General features: G+C 40.5%; 5 protein-coding genes across 9 annotated transcripts; 1 reads left to right on the forward strand and 4 right to left on the reverse strand.

Moving 5' to 3' along the window:
• Positions 1 to 836: 836 nt before the first annotated feature.
• LOC124219503 (adenosine deaminase 2-like) lies at positions 837 to 5348 on the reverse strand. Of its 3 annotated transcripts, none has more exons than XM_046627130.2 (4): positions 5265 to 5348; positions 2435 to 3333; positions 1804 to 2130; positions 837 to 1430 (listed from the first exon to the last, which is right to left on the reverse strand). In XM_046627130.2, exons 1-4 carry the CDS (start codon positions 5319 to 5321, stop codon positions 1022 to 1024), a joined length of 1692 nt encoding a protein of 563 aa, XP_046483086.1. In that variant the 5' UTR covers positions 5322 to 5348; the 3' UTR covers positions 837 to 1021. The 3 variants fall into 3 exon arrangements, with proteins under 3 accessions (XP_046483086.1, XP_046483087.1, XP_046483088.1); XM_046627131.2 differs by having other exon boundaries at positions 5221 to 5298; XM_046627132.2 differs by having other exon boundaries at positions 2435 to 3224; positions 5221 to 5282.
• Positions 5349 to 7499: 2151 nt separating this feature from the next.
• On the forward strand, positions 7500 to 10547 carry LOC124219069 (adenosine deaminase 2). 2 transcript variants are annotated; one of them, XM_046626198.2, is made up of 4 exons: positions 7500 to 8510; positions 9242 to 9562; positions 9815 to 9899; positions 9982 to 10181. In XM_046626198.2, exons 1-4 carry the CDS (start codon positions 7672 to 7674, stop codon positions 10039 to 10041), a joined length of 1305 nt encoding a protein of 434 aa, XP_046482154.1. In that variant the 5' UTR covers positions 7500 to 7671; the 3' UTR covers positions 10042 to 10181. The 2 variants fall into 2 exon arrangements, with proteins under 2 accessions (XP_046482154.1, XP_046482153.1); XM_046626197.2 differs by having other exon boundaries at positions 7505 to 8510; positions 9815 to 10547.
• Positions 10424 to 12030, reverse strand: Non3 (Ribosome production factor 2-like protein Non3). The gene is made up of 5 exons (XM_046626201.2): positions 11851 to 12030; positions 11627 to 11759; positions 11104 to 11543; positions 10880 to 11024; positions 10424 to 10793 (listed from the first exon to the last, which is right to left on the reverse strand). Exons 1-5 carry the CDS (start codon positions 11871 to 11873, stop codon positions 10575 to 10577), a joined length of 960 nt encoding a protein of 319 aa, XP_046482157.1. The 5' UTR covers positions 11874 to 12030; the 3' UTR covers positions 10424 to 10574.
• A 248-nt stretch (positions 12031 to 12278) lies between these two features.
• LOC124219072 (oligoribonuclease) lies at positions 12279 to 14225 on the reverse strand. The gene is made up of 5 exons (XM_046626202.1): positions 13703 to 14225; positions 13327 to 13394; positions 13040 to 13201; positions 12735 to 12955; positions 12279 to 12655 (listed from the first exon to the last, which is right to left on the reverse strand). The coding sequence occupies exons 1-5, from the start codon at positions 13869 to 13871 to the stop codon at positions 12484 to 12486; spliced, it is 792 nt and encodes a 263-aa protein (XP_046482158.1). The 5' UTR covers positions 13872 to 14225; the 3' UTR covers positions 12279 to 12483.
• A 136-nt stretch (positions 14226 to 14361) lies between these two features.
• Positions 14362 to 16660, reverse strand: Lrr47 (Leucine-rich repeat 47). Of its 2 annotated transcripts, XM_046626200.2 has the most exons (6): positions 16267 to 16658; positions 16065 to 16213; positions 15326 to 15862; positions 15123 to 15235; positions 14870 to 15058; positions 14362 to 14756 (listed from the first exon to the last, which is right to left on the reverse strand). In XM_046626200.2, exons 2-6 carry the CDS (start codon positions 16200 to 16202, stop codon positions 14537 to 14539), a joined length of 1197 nt encoding a protein of 398 aa, XP_046482156.1. In that variant the 5' UTR covers positions 16203 to 16213; positions 16267 to 16658; the 3' UTR covers positions 14362 to 14536. The 2 variants fall into 2 exon arrangements, with proteins under 2 accessions (XP_046482156.1, XP_046482155.1); XM_046626199.2 differs by having other exon boundaries at positions 16065 to 16660.
• Between the last annotated feature and the right edge of the window lie 56 nt (positions 16661 to 16716).

Consider the following 16716-nt stretch of genomic DNA (forward strand, 5'->3'; position numbering starts at 1 on the left):
ATTACAACCCTTCTCACCCCTTCGCCGACTTGCTTCGAATGCCGCACACTGTCTCAGACCTTTTATTTCTGAATTTCGCAGGCATTTATTCTTCGGCTTTTCTTTCATTGAAAATGCAGCATCCCCAAGACGGTAGGACGATGTTTCTCCTCAAAGTTTTCTTTAAATACAGAAGTCCCGCAACTTGAAATCAGTTTCGACGTATAGTCATTGCTTGTTACTCAGCCCAGTCTACGTGACAATTTTTACCTGTGCTTAACAAATGTGTTTACAAATTTCGAATTCGATTGATAGTTTCGAAATACGGTTCGTCAACCGTAACCTATAGAAAATGAAAATTTCACTTTACCATTAGATGCTCATTTGCTGTGTCTATCGGTAAGTGAAAAACCGTCCGACCTCGGTACGGTAAATTTCGCTTTCAACCTATATTCATTGATTATTGCTTATCCCAGTCTGCGTGACAATTTTTACACATGTTTAACGAATGCGTTTAATAAATTTCAAATTCGATTGATGGTTTCAAAATACGGTTTATCGACCGTGACCTACAAGAAAAAAAGACACTTGTCGTTAGATGCTAATTTATCGTGTCGATCTGTAAGTGAAAAAACGATACCACGGTACGGCAGATTTGCTCTACATTACCCACAGCTTACGTGATGGTAAGTTCTTGCCGGTTACCGACACGCACTTACCATGGATAATTCGTTACAAAAATCCATGTCGAGTATTCCGAGAACGCTAATACGCATCGGCATCTCTGAACTCTTTAGACTGACTATCGAAAAGTTAAAATGCAGAATCTGAGGTACAGAATATGGATTTACAGGTATTCGGTTTTATTAGTAAATTAATTAGTATACATATAAACTTATTGACGCCGCGTGTTGGGTTAATACCGTGAAATAATATCGGTCTGATGTCTCACGCCACCCCGAGAACGAAAACAGTTTGGCTGCAATTCGCAGAATTGCTATCTGCGGTGGACGATTGAACTAAAAATGGAACGGCCAGGAAGTTATGTATGTGTAATAATCGGGGCTCCTGATCGTTGACCCAAGTCTGTGATGAACTTCGCCCATTTATCCTGCCAAATTGCATAAGCACGGTTCTTCTCTTCATTTGGCATCGCGCTATACTTTATGGAGTTTATGGCAAGTTGCTTAAGTGCTCGAATGTCGGCGGAGCGCGACATGATGCCGACAAAAGCCTCGTAGAAGTCGTAGCTAAGACCAGATGCTCCCCAAATCGCAGGGTCATCCGAGGAAACCACGACCGGGTAGTTTCGAGCGAATAGGAAGCTTGCGGGATGATTCCGCATATCACCGCAAAAACAAAGGACTTGGTTCGATATCGGATTCAGTTCGATCGCCACTTCACGCTCCACTACCAGTTCTAATACCCTCGGGTGCTTCGATACGGCGAATCTGAAATGATGGAAGAATTCTTAAAGAATACCAAGAAAAGTATCAATCAAAAACTGTGACCTTACAAACATTAAAACAAAACAAAGAAAGATTCAGTGAGAAAGGTACATTTGAATTTTTCTCGTTGTATTAACCCTTTCAATCAGGCAGTCAGTTTTGAAAATGCAAAAAAATTCAGGATTTTGCATTGAATATAAAAAAATGATAAAAACAAGTGTGCTACTATAGTGGCTTTTGTGACGGAAAGGGTTAACCCGGTTGGGAATATTGTACGTATCACTAACGCAAAATTCCCATAAAGAGAACGCTCATTGGCACAAGTTCGACCAACTTGCGAACTTCAAAGTTCTTGTGGAGCAAATCACTTTGTTACCCGTGACCGATTCTCGTCGTGTTGAGAAGAACAGCATCAATGAGGTTTCCATCGGTGCTTAGACCATTCCAGTTTGTCTCGCCAGCGTGGAAGAAGAATCGAGTGCTCGGAGCAATGGTTCTGAGCTCTTTGAGAAGCCATGTTAGAGGGTGGCCTGTGTCCTCTTGACCAACGATATCAAAGCCGACCACAAAATCTGGAAACGCTTTTTGAACAGCGGCAAAGGTGACAAAGTACTGTTTTATTTGCTCCTTTGCCTCACTATCAGATCTCCTGGGAGCGAAGATTAGTCTGGCACCGACGAAGTCCGGGTGATCCCTGATAAACCTTTGAACAATAATAACGGACGTGATGTGGTTGCAGTACACAGTTAGTATACTTTGAAGTTGTCGTTCCAACTTAGAAAGAAGGACCTGTTTCGGAGAAGTGATTCAGTGAAACGATTGCGACGATGAAGAGTTACTCGTCGGCAGTATAATAACGTTTGAAACTTATAGGTACTCCACATGACTTTGTACTTTTACGCGGAAAATAATTATTAAAAAGGATTTCGCAGTGATCCTTCTTTTACTGTCAGAGAGCTAATCAGAATATGTAAATGCAAATATCTGAACATTTCAAATAATACTACCTGTCGGTGGTGTTTTTGTATAATCTAACTATATCGAGGGGGCCATATACATTCCCGTCAAGATCATAAAGGTTTTGGAAAGTAATACGGAGCTCGATGTAAAAAACATTATCTCTGTAGAGTTCGGTAAGACCCTGGTATACGTAGTCCTCTAAGACGGGTTTGTAAACGAGAAGTGATCGAATGGTCTTAGAGACATTCCTAAAGGCGGTCCAGCTAACATTTATGTTGCAGTAAGCTGTGGCGGGGTCCGGGACGATCATGGCATCACGAATACGAGTGTTAACGTCTTTCACGATGCTCGCATTCGCCCTGAGTTCTGCAAGTAGTTCCCATCCATTGGAAGAAGCGCAAGTAACTTCTGAGCCCCCTGAGCGACGGAACTCAAACTGAAATGAGCCATCGGGGGGTCGGCAAATGTAGAGGTTGTCGCGGAAAGTGATATTCCCGAAGACAAAGTCCGTCGAGACGAACGCCTTGCTGTGGACGTGGAGTGCGGCCCCTTTCGGCATCGCCTGGATTATCCGAAACGTCGGCGAGCGTCGGATCTCGTCGGCAACGGAGAGGAAGTTGCGGGCCGGTAAGAAGCTTGACGGGTCACGAAACCCTCGATCGATCTCCGCCCATTTTGCCGCCATTAGGACGTCGTTCGCTTCCCGTTCTCCATATTCGAAATTCAGCTGCCCTCCCAGCGAAATCCGCGACTCTTCAACCAGGATTTGATCTCGATGGGACCAGTATAAATCGGCATCGGGGCCTGATTGCAGTGTCGGCAATTCTTCGCTCGAGACTAAGCTCCGGAAAATGAATAGCAAAAGACAAACAAATCGCAACCTGCACATGATTGTCATCAGCGTGCACAAGCAGCTTGGCAGCAGGAAGGAGTAGGATATGCTCACCTGTGCGAAAATATTCAGTAAATTATTATAATTGCTGATGTGAATATGAGTAATGAAAAAAAAATACTCTGTGGGAATAACAGAGCTAATTTCAAATCAGACGTAAAAATCCATGGAAAAATTATAGTGGAAGCTAGCGAGGGGTAAAGCACTTCCAAATCATTGAGACAACGTTTCGCCTGATACGACGGTGTAATATATATGATTTTTCGAGATTTACACCGCTGAAGTCTATTAAATAATGAAGCGTTTGTGTGATTTCTGTCGGTTGGTATGCTGTCGAGGCGTTAGTCAACGCTTGTGCCGCTATATGTGCGTAAGTCGGACTAACTCAAGTGATTTTTCCCTTAGCAACCGAGGATTATCTCTCGAATAGCTCATACGTTCGTTAATACTATTCTCCGTATACAATACGTGCAATATTATTTATTCACTTGTATAATAGACATGCTACAATTGTTTTATTCCTTTCGATCGTATTAATTCATTTGAATGCATCTGCAGAAGAAAGAGATTAATTTTTATTTTTCTAGTTTTCCATACACAAAGTATCCGTTTCTGTAATAACGATAAAATGAGTCTGCGAAAGCGCATGCGCGGAGTAGAAAAAAGGCCACTGATAGCCCCTACGAGTTGAAGCGCATGCGCATGCGCTGTCACAAAGAATTCTGATATTTGGCGACCATAACCTCAATTTCGTGCTTTGTGAAAAAACGCGTAACACACTCATATTATATAACGAATCGTGTGCAAAAAGAAGGCAAAGATTTTTTCACCTCGCGTATTCGCAATATTCGTCTGCGGCTTGCACAATTAGAATACTCGCCTTCGGCTCACATACGTGTTCATTTACGGCTCATATTGCAAGCTTATAATGCTCGGATCAAAAAGACGGAGCCTCCTTGTTACACGATATATTATTTGTGTCGAATTTTTGTAAACTTTTGTATCCCTAGATTGTTAGGGACGCTAATTACGACTCTTGACAACTTTTCCGAAAATTGCATCCGTGAATTCGCGAGTAAATTCATGTAGAGGGGTTTTTGAAGTCAGTAATTACGAATCATACGTTGAATTATTTAAAAACGAAATGGACGAAAATTTATTGAAAATCGCATTAGTAGTGGACAAAAAATTTTTGCAAAAATGGCCGCTGGCATGTGCGGCCAAAATGCCAATTTTAACATAACTTGTGTCGTGGGGTTTTTTTGGTTAGTAAAATCAAATCTTGTGTTGAATTTTTCTAAAATAAAACCGCACAAGGCCCGAATATTCCGATATTTCCTTACGCTCTACGAACACTGAGAGACGCGGAGAGATTCAAATGCTATCGAACGCTATTTGTCCTTAGCCGTCGTTTATTTTAATTTATTTTAGATTCTTTCACGTTTGCACGGCACTGTACAATTATTCGCCGCGATTTTCTTCTTAGCGATCGATTTGGCACAATTTTATTTATACATGAATTTCTTCTTATCGTACTAAGGACACGTTAAATAGAAAGGAAATACACTATAAAGCGTTAAGCAGTACTTGGTAAATAAAAGCTAGACTTATTCCAACTTATTTTGGCTTTAAAAAATCATGATTTACGAGCGCTTCACCCCTTGGAAGCTAGTTTGAAATTCTCTACCAAAGTTCGACTAAATTGTTCTACGCGAAGTAAGTGTACCGGTTATTGACACGTTTAGATCCAATTATGGATCCTTTTATCATCCAAAATTATAACTTGACGACACAAATTTTGAATTTCTCGATGACTAAAACCAATTGCTAGAGGGTTAGACACTATAAATAATTTTTTTCGTACTTTTAGAACTGAGGATCAAACCAATATAACCAAAAAATATCAGTAATTGGGACAGGATCAATAACTGGTACACTTACCTTATGAGGAATTGACGAATCCATATCATTCTCTTTCCACTTACTGTGACAAAACGCCTCGCGAACTCTAAAACTAACAAACAGTCTATCAGTTTGACCATATGTTAATGCGTTCGGTATTTATATCTGTTCCGGCGATAACCTCAACAGGCGACGATTTTGCTTTTGGGGCCGTCCATTAATCACGTGATCTTTTTTTAAGCATTTTTCAACCCCCCCTCCCCCTTGGTGATACGTGGTGAGGTTTAAGACTACCTCCCTACCACCCACCCAACATCACTTGTATTTTTAGTATCTAAAAAAAATCTAAAATTTTTCAGAATATCTTAGAATATTATCCTAAGTACAGGTATAAAATATAATCTGATCTTATTCTGATATTAAGGACCATGATACAAATATCTAGATAGAAAGGTTAATAATGAAAAAATAAATACACGTGATATCTTATTACCCCCCCCCCCCCCCCCCTTGTGACATTTCGTGATTTTTGTCAACCCCCCCATCCTTTCAAGCCTCACGTGATTAATGGACGGCCCCTTTCCTCGATATCCATTTCGAAGAATCATACGCATCATACGCAAATACTGAACGCAACTTCAGTCGTCTTATCATCTGAGTCGTCACGAATCAAATATCATTTGCCGAAGAGTAGTGTAAGAAATTAATAAATCGGTTATTAGTATATTCGTATATTATTCATAATTTTATATCATTCAACTCTACCAAAAAAAAAAATAATATCCCCATTCGCTGTAATTTTATTATATTATTTAAATACACTATGGGGCCGTCCATTAATCACGTGAGGTTTGAAAGGGGGGGGGGGGGGGGGAGGTTGGCAAAAATCACGAAATGTCACAAGGAGGGGGGGGGGGTGTAATAAGATATCACGTGTATTTATTTTTTCATTACTAACCTTTCTATCTAGACATTTTTATCATGGTCCTTAATATCAGAATAAGATCAGATTATATTTTATATCTGTACTTGGGATAATATTCTAAGATATTCTGAAAAATTTTAGATTTTTTTTAGATACTAAAAATACACGTGACTTTGGGTGGGTGGTAGGGGGGTAGTCTTAAACCTCACCACGTATCACCAAGGGGGAGGGGGGGTTGAAAAATGCTTAAAAAAAGATCACGTGATTAATGGACGGCCCCTATCGGGAATTTATTGTTTCACCCAAATTTAAATTCGATATTTCTTCTTCGAGTGTATTGTAGGCGTACTGAATATCGGAATTATCCGCTCATACTTTGAACTCTCAAGCATTCCGTCCCACTGAAATTGAACTAAACTTTACACTTATTGTTAGATTTCACTTCGATTATGATTAGATTTCACGATGGAATAGAGAATTCTTTTACACTGCATTTTCATTGTAAGTGCATTGAAAGCATACCAAGTTCCACCGAAAAATCACCGAGATAAAAATTTTCGATAATCAATCCTTAATTTAGCAAATATAAAAATCAATCAATATTAATCATGAAATTTTATTTGCAATTTTTAAAGGAAGAGTAATTATTTCTACAAAACATTCAAAATCTGCCTAATTTGTAAAATAATTGTATTTTACAGGTATAAAAGTGGCAGCAACTTATTTTAATTCGAAAGTATTATAAAATTGCAGTGAAAAAATATCACAACTACACCGAAGAATTGAGTGGAATTTAAGTGATTGCCTAAGATCACTGATTTTAGGATCCACTGAAAAAACACTGTAATAACACGGTGGAACCGGATCCGCCAGGGTCGCGACATTCAACTTTAAATCCGAAAGAAGCATTTCGCTCGTTTTTTCACCCATGGACTAGCTGTGAACATAGGTATAAAACATAGGCGCTATTGGCGAGTGTGCAGTCGGTTTATATCCATACGTAGGACTGTATCAGCACCATCTGTTTGGTTTTTCAGCGTCACTGGGGGAGGATGTATACAAGACATAGCGACAACATTAGCACATACCTTAGTTTGCGAAAATACGCAAATAGCCTACACTGTTAATCATGACAGAATTGTTGCCACATGTCGATTATCGTGAACCGATCAACAATAACGTCCTACAATTGGCACATTGACGTGTACAGCATAAAAAAGACATCAAGATTACATGTACAGCATACAAAATTATTACGTCCATAGATCATACGTCAAGATCGAACGGCTATCATTCTTCTGATTAGACTTTAGCGTGCTCGGGAGATATGAGCAGATGTTTAATCAAACCCGTGTTGCGCGAAGCATCGCGTATAACCCGCGTACAAAACGATTCGTTGATATTTTAGCTAGTTGGATGCGGCGCCAAGGTCACGAGTCAGTGGTCAAAACCAACAAACCGTTGGACTCCCGGGGCTCAGTTGCCGTCGAGCGTTTACCGACGAAGGAATTCAACCTCCGGTCTCTCCTTATCTCTGCGAATCCGACCGCAGGTCTTGAACAACGATGAATGGACTATGGTGGCGATGTCTTTCGCTCTGCATATTCATTGGCACGAGCATAGGGGCGCCGGCCTCCGAGCCAAGTTCCGATGACAACTACTGGGCACAACGAAGTCGATTCCTGATCGAGGAATCTCAGGTTTCGCTGGGTGGGCGGATGCATTTCGAGTACGGAGAGCGAGCAGCGAACAACATCCTAATGGCGGCAAAGGAGGAGGAAGTAGACGAAGGCTTCGTTGACCCAAGCAGCTTCTTGCCGGCTCGGAACTTTCTCACGGTTGTCGACGAGGTTCGGGGTTCCTCGACCTTCCAGATCATCGAGAAGATGCCGAAGGGCGCCGCACTCCATATTCACGATACGGCGCTCACCTCGGCCGACTTCGTCTTCGAGAACATCACCTTCCGCGACGATCTCTACGTTTGTCGACCCGCTGACGGTTCATTTCAGTTCAGGTTCCGCCGTGTGGCGGACAAGAAAGTTACGTGCGCTTCTTCCGAAGGATGGGAGCTGCTCGCAGATCTCAGAGCGAATAGCAGCATAAAAGATGAAGTTGACACTCGCATTCGTCAGGCCATGACCATGATAGTCCCTGACCCAGCTAAAGCCTATCCAAACGTAAACGTTGCCTGGATCGCATTTCAAAATATCTTCATTACCATCGAACCAATGCTCACTTACTTGCCCGTTTACGAAGACTACTACTATCAAGGACTTTACGAGCTCTATGATGACAATGTACTCTATCTCGAGCTGCGCAGCACTCTTCCTACTCTCTATGATCTTGACGGGAACCAATATGGCCCTATCGAGGTTGCTCGTCTGTATAAGGAGACGACCGAACGGTAGGATTTTTCCAGAATTATGGCGCCATTATAAATATATGGTGTCTATAGGGCATTCCACAACGTTTCGGCCAACGGTTGATACTCACTCCGTTTAGACTTCGACCTTTTCCATGTTTTAGTGCTGCTCGAAATAAGATGCTAACTTTTTTTTACATTCTCCCAGCCATCCACGTGTGAGAAACAAATTTTATCCATTTTTTTTCATCTTCATGGTTCTTACAAGGCTATAACTTGCAATCTTTACCTCACGTCGTAAAGTCTCACGTAATAGTAACGCTGAGACTTTAAACGACCATTCTGCCGAACAAAAAAGAAAACTGCAGTGGTTAAAAACGCACTTATGCTGCTAGACAAATGTATAAAGTTGTATCTGATCTCCAATAACACACGTTCTATTAGTTTTCAAAGAATTATGATGTATTCTGCAGCTAAGGGTAGAAATTTTAAAATCTTGTCAGAGGTGATAATTCAGCAACGACATATGCCGATGCAGAGAAATCATTTTAGAAATTAAAGTTTGACCCAAGAACATTTGGTAATTTTGTGAACAAAAATCAAGGGTGTGTTATTGGAGATGAAGTGCAATTTTAGACTTTTTTTTCCTGAACAAGTCCTCCATATTTATGGAAAACTCACCACTGGTAGTTTTATCCCTAACAAGTAAAATGTCGCACGCTGGCTGCAAACCACAATCGCATTACTTATACTTCCGTTTCCAACTCTTCAAGGTTCGTCAAAGATCACCCAGACTTCATCGGTACTAGACTAATTTATGCCCCTTTGAGAAACGCGAATGATAGACAGATGGATGATTATCTTACCACCTTTGCTGCACTTCGGAAAGAATTCCCCGATTTCGTGATAGGTTTCGACCTTGTCGGCCAGGAGGAGAAGGGTGAACCGCTTGCCCGATTCGTTGATAAGCTTAGGGCTGTCTCTCCGAGCATCCGACTCTTCCTCCACGCCGGTGAGACAAATTGGAACGGTCTGAGCACGGATGAAAACCTGATTGACGCTATCCTCCTCAACGCGACAAGAATCGGTCACGGGTAAAATAAATTTTATCTACATAAATTTAGAAGTGTATCGATTTTGGAACGTTTACATTTCAATGGGTTTTTTTCTATGGGACCTTTCGTGTAAGTATCATGGAACTCGAACGGTTTAATCCCACGAAGGAAACTCAAAGATGTAACTCTTACGGGATCTTCTACGTTTTTTCGTTTCAACGTTCGCTGAGGTCACAGTACCTCATTGTAAACCTTTCTTAGCAGCCTTTAAGACTTCTTCCATTATTTCAGATATGCATTGCTGAAGCACCCGAGGGTCTTAGAGCTGGCAGTGGAGCGTGAAGTGGCAATCGAAGTGAATCCGATCTCAAACCAGGTTCTCACGCTAGTTGGAGATATGCGAAATCATCCGGCAAGCTTTTTGTTCGCTCGAGATTATCCTGTCGTTCTGTCAGCAGACGATCCTGGACTTTGGGGCGCGCGCGGTCTCAGCTACGACTTCTACGAGGCTTTCGTAGGCATAATGTCACGCTCCGCCGATATTCGGGCGCTGAAGCAGCTCGCCTTAAATTCTATAAAATACAGCGCGATGCCAGACGAGGAGAAGGTCCGCGCTTACGAAATATGGACGGAAAAATGGGCGAAGTTCATCACAGACATGACGTATGAATATTCGATTGTATCGCGTTCGAAACGGAGTTGCGAAGTTGACTTCGTTCCCACGTGATACGCAAATATCAATCCCTTAGATTGGGGGCAGGGGAGGGGAAGCATCAAGTATTATATCTTCAACACTTTGTGTACGTTACCTAGCTCGTCTGAAACGGACCGAAAGGCCGATTAAAGGGTAACTTCTCGTACACGAGCACTAAGAAAAGCCAAATTTTGTGACGTTCGTGATAATTTTAAAAATAATTACGCTCTATTTTCTTACTGGCCCTCCTTATATACCAGTACATATAAGATGTATTCATGAATTGTCAAGTATTGATCAGTATTAAATCACTGAAATTAACACAAGTAATCAAGTATGTGTCGAATTTTGCATCTATTATCCCTCGACGGCATCACCGTCGGTTCTACTTCTTTTTGCTTCCATTCCATCCTCTTGGTTTGACCTCCTTTTCCGCTCAGCCTTTTTTTCGCCCATCGTTTTCTTAAGACCCTTCATTTTCCTTGTCTGTATTGACTGTATCCTCTGTTTGCCCATATGAATCTTTCCGTGCATTGTGCCCAAAGTGTCCTTAGAAATATTCTTTTTCTTTTTGACCTATTAAGGGATATAAAAAGTCGAGATAATACGTGCACCAGCAATAAGATAAACCCGCAGACAAGTTATAGAACATAGAAGCTTACCTTGAGTTCCTTGGGTTTCTTGCATGCCTGCTTGTACAGGTCATCAGAAGCCAATTTTGTGCGTCTTACAATTAACTCCATACGTGGACCAATCTCCTCTAACTCGATCCTGGGTATCCTGCTTCCAGATTTCTTCAAAAGTATTCTGTGGGTTTGGAGATAAATTGATGTTTGGAAAGGTGTACTGAACAATTCAAAATATCTTCTCATTTCATACAACGTACCTGTAACTCCGTACTTGTATTTTATTATCTATAGCGGTGAAACTGAGTGTATGTTCAAGCCCCTGCAATCTGATATTCTCAACATTATCACGCTGGAATAAATCTACTAAAAGACTCTTGATCCTAGAATAGTCCCGATTGTGCTCAAACAGTTCGCCGTTGAAGATGAGGATCGGTTTAATCCCCATGGAAACTTTATCTACTTTAAACTTTGCAAGACCTTCGTATTCCTGGACCCCGAACTCAACCATGTCAAGTAAACTGTTGTCAAACATTCTACCAACTATGAGACTATTGGGATGCTTTTTATTGTGGGAAGTAAAGACAAAGAGAGAGGAGCTCAGTTTTCTGGAAAACTGTTCCAACGGTGTAACGTCCTCGAACGGCAGAATATTGTTTTTTTTCTGCATCATCCTAGCATCTGGTTTTTTCAAGTCGTACTGAGAAATATGCAAAATTGACAACAATCATAACCATTGATGAAAATTAGCAGCATAAGAAAAGTAGTGACGCTAGTGCTCACCAAATCCTTCACGCAACTGTTGAGAGTCTCGCTACTACGACTCCCCTTAATGAACAAAGTTTGTTTCGCATCTTCTATGATCTTGGGCTCTCTACTCAGTAGTGCCTTTTTTCCTTTCCGTGTTTTTGGTTTACTGAAAGAAAAAATATCCGATATATTATAGGTTATATTTGCTTGCACGAGTTTCCGGGACAGATTGAACGCCGACATCGATTCATACTTACACGACCCTTTGTATCACCGGCATCCTTCAAGACTAACATTCACAGGCACTTGTAATCTCTGGTCAAATTTACCAAGTTTTTTAAGAATTAATATATTTCTTGTACTTAGAGGTTATATTACGTTACGATCTGGCCTAGCTTCATTCAAACACGTGTAGCACGTTCGATTCACCATGCGCATGCGCAAATCATAGGGGTCTAGCCTAGCCCTAGTATACTCATAGAAACTTGATGTGAAAAGAAAATAGACGAGAAGCGCGGAATTTCCGGGTGTAAATTGGTGGTATTTCTGAAAATCGAAATGACCAAATAATTGGGAAACATTCAAATTCTTGAAACTTTCTGAGATTAACCATGGGGCTGGAAATCTTCGAAAATCATGAATTTTATTGTCAAATTATAGAGAAATACCCAGAAACTTAAGGATATTGGATTTTAAAATTCATTTATTTAAATTGAGTATATGTACACAGTGTGGTTTCAATTTTGTATCACTCTGTCTCTGTAAATAAATAAAAGAGAATTGTTGTCGTCAGAATTTAAATTAACTGTATAATCAGATTATTAACTGCTGCAAGAATATTGTTGCAATTTCTAATTGCAGATAAACGATGTATGTACATTCTGTGAATGTTATCGGTCCTCAGAATTTTCCGGTCGTTCTAGAATGTGCGTTAAATTTGCAACATCAAATAACTGAGATTTGTAATACTTGAGTTCATTTATACTCTCTTTAATATCGTCAAGGGCTCGATGGTTGAACTTCTTGGCGGGTACACGGGCATATTGATTAGGACACCATCGTCTAAAAAGTAACATAAAAGGAAGAACAATAACTAATTAATATGATAAAAAAACGTGAGCAATGAAAATCGACAAATCACCTCATGAGTTCCTTGATAGTCGAAACGTCGATGATCCTGTAATGCACGTAATTGTCTACAAGAGGCAGATACTTTTTAATGAACACCCGATCCATCCACACGCTGTTTCCTGCTACAGGACACAGTTTCTCAGGTACGTTGGTCTTTAAAAATTCTAGTGTAAGCTCTTCAGCTTCTCGCAATGAAATCTTACTGGCGCGAGACTCGGCGGTCAAACCAGTCTGAAATATCAAAGTCATTTAATGGTTGCTATGCTTATTTTGTTCAAGAATTCTTGCGCTTCTTTGCTAGTTACTCCACGCTACCTTGGCATGCTGAGCTATGCACCAGTCATTCATGGCCTCAAGAATATCGTCTGGCTGATGTACTACAACATGGAAATCGTCGCTAACAATGTTAAGATTGGAGTCACTGATGAGACAAGCAATTTCCATTATATGGCACTTTTCTACATTTAGCCCAGTCATCTGAAACAGATGAAAATCGTTGTGGACTGGGAATGGTGATTTTTTTTTCTCTAAAAATTTGACACGAGATCAAGATATGCGTTTTTATTCTTGTAAAATAAAATATGTAAATTTGGAATACATACTTCCATATCAATCCAAACCAATCGATCGTCCATGGTTATTTTTTTTGAGCTGTTCTTGTTAGCAGTGTCTGAAATAATGTGGTACATGAAATACGTTGTTGAATATATTAATAGCAAATTTACATTAGAAGAACTGTGAGACGCGATTTTATGAAAAATATATGAGCCAACTCAATTGTAGATGGCAGTACGTGAAAAATAAAATTGCGTAAATAATTGCAAAATTTCTTTATTTTGAACATACTCAGAACGTTCTTCTAAATTACTGATAAATTTCTTACAATACATAATTCATAAAATACATTCTGACAAATGCCACGACAAATTGACAACAATTCACCGATAACGAAACTACCATTGTTTTAATGTTATTTACCGAAAAATGCCGAAGTGGAAAACAGCGCGGATGCTTCGTCTACGCTTGGAGACGCGCACCTACTCGGATGAGTGGATTTGTCGAAATTGTAGCGCAGCATGCTCCATGTGGCTGAAAGGAAGTCTTTGCCATGCAAGGAGCGCTGTAGGCCGCGCTGTATGACATACATTTGCGTTTTTTACAGTAGAATATCAGCCCGTGGCTTGTAGGTTATTTCGAGTTGTTGATAATGCACCGTTCAGACATCAGGAGAAAACTTCGGTATATACATACGTATAGATATTACGTATGTGCCGTCCCATATTACATGACGGACGCCATAGTGTAAAGAATTCACACTATGATGGACGCTAGCAATATATATTTCACTAGCTGCAATCGGCGTGTACCACCGAAATATATTTCTATATTTCACCGCTGAGTTTGCTTTTCAGTTTTCAACCAATAACAGAAGCTAGATGTTTGGAAAATCGCACTTAGATTAGCCAATGAAAAACGGTTCAAGCCAGCTGGTATAGCAAAGTTGCCAACACTGTACTCTTAAATAACTAAAATTACAGAAGTCAATATCTCTGAAAAGCGGGAAATCGAAGATAAATGTGCACAAAAAAAACGCACCAGGTAGCCTGCTTGCAAAAAAACAAAAATCACAATCAAACCTCGCAACATCAAACTTTAGTTGCAAAAAAAAATCTTACAAAACGATACGGTAAGAAATTTATCGACAGTTCGTGGTGAATTCACCAGAGTAAATGAACACACCAAGAGGGCGACGGAACGACTCCAGTCCAGGTCATCTTGTCAACAAGACAGACACATACAGCTAATCTTCGGTCAATGCCGTCTACACCTGCAACGTTCGGAGCAGAAAATGCATCGCAATGGAATGCGAGGATCCATTGACAACACGCATTTTTCGGCAATTGCGCGAAGGTCGAACATTATAATGGAGCGAAGATGATAATTGAAGCATGCCTCGCCGCATTCGCAGTAAAGGGCTTCGTCGAGATATTTAACAAGTCCTCGGGGTATTGTCTCGGGGCCATACCTCAGTCTAACAATAAAATTGGTGATTTAGCAAATAATTTAATTAAAAATGCATGAATATTTATTGATGATTTATGTTTCAAATACTAATTTCTCTAGTTATTTGTAATATAAATTTACCTTGATCTGAGAACAGCCTTAGCCGCGATTTCGACGAGGTCAGGTACATCTAATTTATACGGATCAATTTTACATCCCTCGAATCCTTGCGGGTTAAAGGTATTTCCAGAAACGTCGATAGTTTCTAAATGTAATCGTTGCACGCTTCCAGGGAGCATGTCAAGTAAATTTTCCTGGAGACTGAAGAATCTGTACAAGGGACACAAAATATCCTGAAATAAATAATCACCTAAAGAATACTTTGAATGCCCACCTTAAACTAGACAAAAAGCCAATATTGAATGGTAGTGATGAAAGCAGGTTATGATTGAGACTCAGTGTCCGTAGAGCAATTAATTTCCCAATATATGGCGGTATCCATCTGAGCTGAAAAAGTAAGAAACGTGTAGAAACAATAATCATTAGCAGTCGAGACTCTGGAAAAAGTTTTTCTTGCAAAAAAAAATAAAAAATCACCTCATTTCTTCCAAGGTCCAAGGTGATCAAATTTTTTTTTATCGCATGTCCGTTCAACCATGCCCATGACTTGGGAGGTGATTTTCCAAGCTGATTTTCAGCAAGGCAAAGCTCTGCAAGGTTAGGAAGGGAGCCAAGCTCCACAGGCAGGCTACGTATGCAGTTCTTAGATAAGTCTAAGGAGCGGAGCTGGTTGAGTCGAAGGATCTGACGATCAAAAGATTTTTTCTGAAGATCGACAATAGAGAGATGCTGAGTGGTACGAGGAAAACCCTGGAGTGTCGGGTATTCTGCATTTGTCGTAACAAAGCATTTGGTCTGGAACTTAGGCCGAAAGTACTTCTCGTTCAGGACTGGCACTTTGAGCACTGGCTCAAAGGAATTCTTGACAAAGGCCAGTTTGATGACACGCAGAAAGCTCTTCAGTAGAAGCGCGTCCGCTTGAATTATCAAGTCATGAGCCGGCTCTTTTAAACGTATTGTGCATTTTCCTTCGTTGATAAATTTTGTGAATATATGCACTATGTTGCCAACCACCTGCATAAGTAATAATGGTATCAATTACATTCACTATGTGAAAATTTTGATGACGCACAGTTTCAGTACATTGCTCGTAATTCAGCTCTAGTATGCGATGTTGTAAAATCTTACCTGTAAAACCGAAGCTGAATTATCGTACTAAAACATGCATCAGAAATTCTCTTTTTTTAAAGTTGAGTAATGGGATCTCATATCTTACATTATACCTCATCCCCTTTGTGTCCTGAGCGGACTGCAGGAGCAGGCATATTTCGTCCTTGTGGTTTGGCCGCCGTCCGAAGGACAAAGTAGAAGCACGCGGCCGTTGTATGCCGGTCCGGATGGCTCCAGGACACATGCGACTCGCATCTACTTTGACAGTGCAAATTAACCTCATTCTTTATTTTCTTAGATTCACTTACTTTTCGATCGTACGGCAGTCCTAGCCTTTCGTTATCTTAAACCTATTCGATCGCTTTTTTCATTCATTCCATCGAAGCAGAGGTCAAATCATAGCCTAAAACCTAATGTTTTGTAAACAGACTTCAATCAGAAACCTCTGGGCGAGTGACATATAAAATCACATACTTATTGAATCAATCGCGTGTTTAAATACTTATATTACAATTTTCCATTTTCGCCGGTAGCCTATCAGCGCATCGCTTTTCCGAAGACTAGCGCGGCCAGTCGGAAAAGCAGCACCGTCATTGGTTCGTCACATGGGTGAAGTGGATATTTAACGCTCATCAATAGCGAATCAGAGCGCTGCTTTTCAATGCAGTATCTGAAAACACCGTTCTGGAGAAAACTAACATTTTTCTCACTATTCGCATGTTCGTCTCCAAAGGCCGCATTCTTTTTGGGAGCTTTCC

This window comes from Neodiprion pinetum, chromosome 5 (assembly GCF_021155775.2).
Source record: "Neodiprion pinetum isolate iyNeoPine1 chromosome 5, iyNeoPine1.2, whole genome shotgun sequence".
Taxonomy (NCBI): domain Eukaryota; kingdom Metazoa; phylum Arthropoda; class Insecta; order Hymenoptera; family Diprionidae; genus Neodiprion; species Neodiprion pinetum.

Excerpts from the sequence above, each read along its gene's own strand:
- LOC124219503 (XM_046627130.2), bottom strand. The coding sequence starts at position 5,321 with ATGGTCAAACTGATAGACTGTTTGTTAGTTTTAGAGTTCGCGAGGCGT. Across the intron at positions 3,334-5,264 it reads TCGCGAGGCGTTTTGTCACA|GTGAGCATATCCTACTCCTT; the intron begins GTAAGTGGAAAG and ends ATTTTCGCACAG. Across the intron at positions 2,131-2,434 it reads TACAAAAACACCACCGACAG|GTTTATCAGGGATCACCCGG; the intron begins GTAGTATTATTT and ends TATTGTTCAAAG.
- LOC124219069 (XM_046626197.2), top strand. The coding sequence starts at position 7,672 with ATGAATGGACTATGGTGGCGATGTCTTTCGCTCTGCATATTCATTGGC. Across the intron at positions 8,511-9,241 it reads TATAAGGAGACGACCGAACG|GTTCGTCAAAGATCACCCAG; the intron begins GTAGGATTTTTC and ends CAACTCTTCAAG. Across the intron at positions 9,563-9,814 it reads GCGACAAGAATCGGTCACGG|ATATGCATTGCTGAAGCACC; the intron begins GTAAAATAAATT and ends CCATTATTTCAG.
- Non3 (XM_046626201.2), bottom strand. The coding sequence starts at position 11,873 with ATGCCGGTGATACAAAGGGTCGT. Across the intron at positions 11,544-11,626 it reads ACAGTTGCGTGAAGGATTTG|TACGACTTGAAAAAACCAGA; the intron begins GTGAGCACTAGC and ends CATATTTCTCAG. Across the intron at positions 11,025-11,103 it reads ATACAAGTACGGAGTTACAG|AATACTTTTGAAGAAATCTG; the intron begins GTACGTTGTATG and ends CCAAACCCACAG.
- LOC124219072 (XM_046626202.1), bottom strand. The coding sequence starts at position 13,871 with ATGTATGTCATACAGCGCGGCCTACAGCGCTCCTTGCATGGCAAAGAC. Across the intron at positions 12,956-13,039 it reads GCATAGCTCAGCATGCCAAG|ACTGGTTTGACCGCCGAGTC; the intron begins GTAGCGTGGAGT and ends TTGATATTTCAG. Across the intron at positions 12,656-12,734 it reads ACTATCAAGGAACTCATGAG|ACGATGGTGTCCTAATCAAT; the intron begins GTGATTTGTCGA and ends GTTACTTTTTAG.
- Lrr47 (XM_046626199.2), bottom strand. The coding sequence starts at position 16,241 with ATGAGGTTAATTTGCACTGTCAAAGTAGATGCGAGTCGCATGTGTCCT. Across the intron at positions 15,059-15,122 it reads GGCTTTTTGTCTAGTTTAAG|ATTCTTCAGTCTCCAGGAAA; the intron begins GTGGGCATTCAA and ends TCCCTTGTACAG. Across the intron at positions 14,757-14,869 it reads AAGGCTGTTCTCAGATCAAG|ACTGAGGTATGGCCCCGAGA; the intron begins GTAAATTTATAT and ends TTTTATTGTTAG.